This window comes from Cynoglossus semilaevis, chromosome 20 (genome assembly GCF_000523025.1).
Source record: "Cynoglossus semilaevis isolate Cse_v1.0 chromosome 20, Cse_v1.0, whole genome shotgun sequence".
Classification (NCBI taxonomy): Eukaryota; Metazoa; Chordata; class Actinopteri; order Pleuronectiformes; family Cynoglossidae; genus Cynoglossus; species Cynoglossus semilaevis.
In genome coordinates this window covers 1738236-1744235 of record NC_024326.1, presented here as the reverse complement: position 1 = coordinate 1744235, position 6000 = coordinate 1738236, and the positions used below count along the sequence as shown (strand labels likewise).

Below are 6000 nucleotides of genomic sequence, written 5' to 3'. Positions count from 1 at the left end.
AATGACTTCCTGCTTCACTGGGCAGAACATTTCAGTTCATATTATTATGAACTAGCAATCCTTTTTACACACACAAACTGACCTCCAGGCATGACCTTGACATGGACAGGATCAGAGAACGGACCATCTCCTACAGAAGTGAAGGCCAGGACCTGGATAGTGTAAGTCTCAGAGGTTCTGAGGTTCTGAATGGTGGTGATGACACTGTCCTGGACATTATGAATCTGCCACTCGTTTATAGACCGGGATGGATCCATGGTATAGTACACACGATAGCCTTTCACCTAATAACAAGAGAAGGAAATAGACAGATGTTAGAGAAGACGAGTCAGGGAAGGAGAGCTGTATCTGTGTATCTGACTGAGGGGCATCGAGTCATCTTTGTTTCTTTCTTTTTTTATCACTGTCCATACAAGCATTTTAAACCTTCATAATAATAATAATAACAGTAATAATAATAATAATAATAATCCCAACATTAACATTCAAACAAAAACATATTGGTCATTTCAACCTTTCATATTTTAAATATATTAATATATATTTATAATAAATAAAATTACTAATTTTCTTGATTAATTTAAAATAAACTAAATCAGTGCGTTTTCAAAGACATTTAATTTAAGAACTAATTAATTAATCAAGAAATTAAAATATACATTTAAATGCATTATGTAAAAATGTTTAAACATGATATAAACAGTAGATCAGAACTTTCTGACACTGAGGTTAAATTAGTAATCAAAATTTAATCAGTTAATCAACTATATTTAGTATTCCCAAAGAGGTTACATTTTTAGAATGGAAAATGATTTCACATTCTAACAAATGTTTAGATTTGCTGGCGTCCAAGGTCACGTCTCAATCAGTGAATTGTTTTTAATCCAGACGGTGCTGTGTGGATGTGATGGGTCAGTGTGTGTTGGAGGTCACCGCCACAACAGGCTGTTCTTTCCCCTCCGCTGCTACAACGTATATGACCTTGATAAACGAAGGAGTGGATGAAAAACTGTTTTAATATAAGATAAACATCCTCAGATTGTGGTGTGTCAGATATAATCACTCCAGCCGCTCCTGCAGAGCTTTTCTTTTATGGAAAGTCCAGTGTGTGTGTGTGTGTGTGTGTGTGTGTGTGTAATCCCACTGCCATGTCAGTGCCCTTACACTCCACCTCTGCCACCGCTCCGGTTATTATTCTTTAATATCTGTAATCCCCGTATGCTCTCAAATCAGTCTGGAGCTTTTATGAACCTACTGCAGAGTAAGGTAGGAGAGAAAAAAGAAATGGGCCTCAGGAGGCAGTGCTCTTAACTTAGAACAGACAATCCAATTACCATTTCCTTCTTTAGCAAGAGGGGAAACGGAGCCAGGGAGTTACAGGATGGAAAGCTCTGACAAGACACATTCCCTGTAAAGGACGTGAACCTGTAAACTAGAATATAGCTCCCGGTGGTGGATTTTATTAAGGCTTTATCGTTGTAACCCCCAGTGGGTCCTGAACGTTAGCAGCCCTCACAGTAAGTGAGGGCAAATTTAATTTTTGGCTACACTTATGCAGTACTGTATGTACCATGATTAGGCAGCGTGTTTAACAGAGCACGACCAAACGTTGTGACGTTGAAGTCATTCTGGGATGAACAGTGTAAATGTGTTTTGCTAAAAATATACCAGCAGAAATCCCTGACAGGTGCCCACAGGAAGACAGAAACTTCTCTGCTGACCAGGTAAATTAGTGAAACTCTTTTTTAAGGCTGTCGAAATTAATTTTTTATAAGTTCTACAAGTTTGTGGCTACTTTTATTGTAAATTTGGAATTTTTTTTTTTTGGCACTGGTTTCAAGGTAAAAACAGACAAAAAACTCTTTGGTTTCTTTGTATGAGCAAACAATAAGAAAATTAGGCAACTTCTCATCCAAACTGCAATGTTAATAAAATTTCCCTGATTATGTTTTGGTCTGAAACAACAATACCTTTATGTATTTTTTTTTTTTGCACCTAGTGTTATTTTGTATGATCAGATCCCATTTAGAAGGAAATGACAGATAAAGCACACATACAGCTGCCTTAACAGAGCATGGCTGCAGGAGACAAAAATGAAGTCTTTTAATTTCTAAGGTATAACTTTATCGCTGCAGGTCCCACCTGTCCGTTGGGTTCCTCTGGCTCCTCCCATCGGACCATGACAGTGTTCTGAGAGATGATGTGAGCCTGGACATTGCGAGGAGGACTGGCCGGCGCCTGCTCTCCTGTTCGAGCTTCCACTCGAGCAGAGGGAGGCCCCTGGCCAATGCTGTTGAAGGCTGACACTCTGATTTCATACTCAGTGTTGGGATACAGCCCTCCGATGCTGTAGCGCGTGGTGGTGATGCTGTCCACTGTCTCATATTTGCTGTCTGGTCCTTTGGCTCTGTACTGGATGATGTAGTAGGAGACAGGGTCGGGGTTGCCCGAGTCCCAGGTGATGGTGACACTTGTGGCCGTTGTCTCCGTGACTATGGGTGTACCAGGAGGCTTGGGCAGAGCTTGGATAAAGAGAGATTCACTTTTTTTAAAAATGTAAACAATCATGAGAAGATTGTTCTTTAACGACACATATGACAAGAATTAAGAAATGGAATTTGATGAAATGCATTTCATTGCTTTAATATTCAGTAAATACCAAGAGGCCAGAACGATGATTGAATTCATTGTCTGACAAAATGTAATTGTATTCCAGTTCAAATTCTCTTTTAAAACATTTGTTGCCATGGCATCTATAAATGTATGAATATATAACTAACTAACTGTCTGGATGTTAAATAATAACATGAGCCTGGATTAACCAGGGAAAATGATGATAAAAAAAATGTTTCGCTGACTCCAAACCAATTTAGACATTGAATCAAGCACTGTGTCGAATCATTTTTTCTTTCTATTACACTTTTAATGGCTTGAGAACCAAGGTCTGTAGCTCTCACTCTAGTCTAGATCAGGAGATAGATAGATAGATAGATCTGGTCCATCTTATGATCAGTGTGTCTCTTACTCTTCACTAAGACCTGAGCCGTGGCCTCCACAATTCCCAGACTACTCATGGCCACACAGGTGTAGTTGGCAGACTCCCGCACACTGTTGAGCTCCAGCACGTTACGCCCGATCGGCATCTCGTCCTCCGGCGTCAGGTCCTCGCTGCCAAGCATCCATTTGACGTAGGGCATGGGTGAGCCCACGGCCACGCAGGTGATGTTGACGCTCCCCCCAGGCATGATCTCATGGTTGGAGGGTAAGATGGAGAAACGAGGGGGAACACGGCGCACTGGGAAGAAGGAAGAGAGTCGGGGTGGAGAAGGAGAGGAAGATCAGGGGATGGGGTTGGGGGTAAAGGGGTAAGGTGGTGACGGAGAAAAAGCAGGAGGAGGGAGTGAGGAGGAGAAAACCAGAGAGAGAGAGTAGAGAGGGATTAAGAGAAAAAAAGAGAGAGTAGGAGTAGGAGGAGAGAGAAAAAGAGAGAAGTAACAGGGAGGGGGGAGAATGAACTTCAGGGTTTTTACAGAAAAATTACAAAGGGATATTTCAAGTTTAGTCCCAATTACTTATGGTACTGATGAGTTCAACAAAAAACACAAATCTTGTGTTGAGCTCAACCAATCAGAGTGAGCTGCCTACTCAAAATAATAACGTGACAAACTCTTGAGTAACATTTCAACCAGGTCATGACCCCTATAGTCAGTTTCTCTGCTTTTTAATTACTTTTTTTCATTTATCACAGTTGCAGTAGAAATGTAATATTTTGTAGTTTGTTTTTGTCCATCATTTTGTCAGTGTTATCATCATATTTCAAAGTCCAATCAATAACCTTAACTTTAAAAAAAAAAACTTTGGTGACAAACTTTATTTCTGTTATTTGATGTGCCTCTGCAGTGGTTAGAGATTGGTTTGTTTGTTTTTTTTTTTTGCCAAGAAAAGAAAGTACCTTTGCACATCGTTGGACCAATCAATAGGCCCAGTCTGCTTTTTGTGTCTCCATGAGAGGAAATAACATCCAATTCTGCATGTGTAGCAGAATGACTCTACAGTATAGAGAGAAACTGAACTCATAGGTCACTGCATGCCTGGGCGACTCAAGAGGTATAAAATGGTAGAAAAAAAAAACACAAAGAAGAGAAAGAAGAACCGAGGACTGAGTAGGAGACAGAGAGTGGAGACACTGGAGAGACAGATATAAGAAGGAAAGAGAGAGAGGGAGTGACAGGAAGAGCGAGAGAGAGGCAGAAAGACAGACAGAGAGAGAGAACGAGACAGAGGCAGCTCTGCTTCTCTTCCAGACAATGACAGGCAATGTAGCAAAGGACAGCCACATTGTACAACAAGATACTGTACAATACATAGGATTCATAACTGATAATAACAGTGTGTTGTCAAATGGGTAGGGGATGTGGACAGGAGTGGTTCTACTAAGGTGTTGTGGTAATTAACAGAGTGATCATTGGAACACAGTAAAGGACACCAAGACAGCATGGGAGAGGCAGAACGAGAGAGAGAACGAGTGCGAGCAAAAGGGGGGAGGAATGTGAGGCAGTATGTGCATGTTTATAAGTTAATAAACTTATGTACATGTGTCTGTCGCTCCTACACATCAGGGTGCAGACAGAATGCAGAAGAAGAGAAGAAAAAAAAGGGAAGGGACAGGAGGGGGGATGAGACAGGGGGCGAGGAGATAAAGAGAAGATTAGAAGAAGGTTCCAGGGGCAGGAGGGCAAAAGGGGGGTAGAAAAGAGGAGCGAGGAAGAAGAAAACACATGGATCTATTTAAAAACATGACTGTATACCAGACTCAGGCCCATTCAGAAAGAAGGCACTTAAAAGTAGGAACATAAAATATAAAGAAAAAAAAAACAACGAAAAGGCTAAAGATTGTGTGTTGAAGGAGAAAAGAAGAGGAAACCCCAGAGTCACAACACAGGAAACAGAAATAGACAGAAAGAGAAAAGCACAAACGTCTTTGGATGAAAGGAGACGATGGCAAGGGAAGACAGACAGAAAGAAGAGAAACACCGTTGAAAACTCAACTAAACTCAACACTGGGAGGAAGCTGTTTGAATGACATACAACAAATGTTGTTTTTTTAATTAAACAAAAAGTTATAAGCTATAAAAATAAAAGTGCAAGGCTTACTTTTACAAGATTTGCACATTCAGCACAGCAGCACTTCTAATATGTAATTCAAAGCAAAAAGGAATTTTTGTTTACTGCATAACCTCCACTCCTTAATGAGTAACATCATTACTTGGAATCTTCATGGGCCACATCCTTTTACTCAAAGAATCTAGAGACAGTTGGATAGAAGTTAACACGTTTTGGCAATAATTTCAACAAATTGAAAAAGAATCGTTTCCCTGTTGAAAAGCATCTTAAGTACACGACTGGAAGATACCCAGAAATCGGATACAGTGGTCGAAGACAAGAAAGACACAGAGACAAAAACAGGTAGATCTGTTAGAAACAGACATGGTTATGCAGCACGTCCTCATCTGAACATGCAGGAGACAGAGAGACATGCAGAAGACAGACAGAGGGGCGGTGCAGGTGCAGGTGCAGATGCAGCATGACAAAAAGCTCAATTCACTAAGTCTCTGAGTGACTGTACTTATCCATACAACACAACAGACCAAAAAAAGACATGTTAATTAGGCGTATGGATTAGTTTGGTAACATGAGCAACAACAGGATGTAGATAATAGCCTGAGGATGATGGTGATGTGACCTGAAACATGAGTGGTATTCGGGAGGAAAACGTGTATCGGCAACTGCAAGGAGTGGAGACAAAAGGCTGAGGCGTCCGCCATAGTAGGGGACAATAAAGTGACTTCACGAAAACGGATAATCCCTCACATGCTCCAGGAACCTCCAGCTTAAACCTAATGGAGCAGACCTGCATGATTTCTCCCTGTTTTCTATACATCTTCCACGGCTGAGAGCTTCAGTCTTTATTAGTGGAGCTATCATTAGTCCTGCCCTCTG

General features: G+C 40.9%; 1 protein-coding gene across 18 annotated transcripts in view; it reads right to left on the bottom strand.

Moving 5' to 3' along the window:
• Positions 1 to 6000, bottom strand: part of ptprsb (protein tyrosine phosphatase receptor type Sb) — a 74853-nt gene that overhangs the window by 24020 nt on the left and 44833 nt on the right. For 11 of the 18 annotated variants that reach the window (XM_025052518.1, XM_025052522.1, XM_025052523.1 and 8 more), the window contains exons 7-10: positions 4594 to 4608; positions 3026 to 3295; positions 2143 to 2522; positions 83 to 284 (exon numbers count right to left, since the gene is read on the bottom strand). In XM_025052518.1, the coding sequence (XP_024908286.1) occupies positions 83 to 284; positions 2143 to 2522; positions 3026 to 3295; positions 4594 to 4608 (867 nt within the window). The remainder of the gene's footprint in view (positions 1 to 82; positions 285 to 2142; positions 2523 to 3025; positions 3296 to 4593; positions 4609 to 6000) is intronic. The other 7 variants (XM_025052524.1, XM_025052526.1, XM_025052530.1 and 4 more) reach the window with 1 other exon arrangement.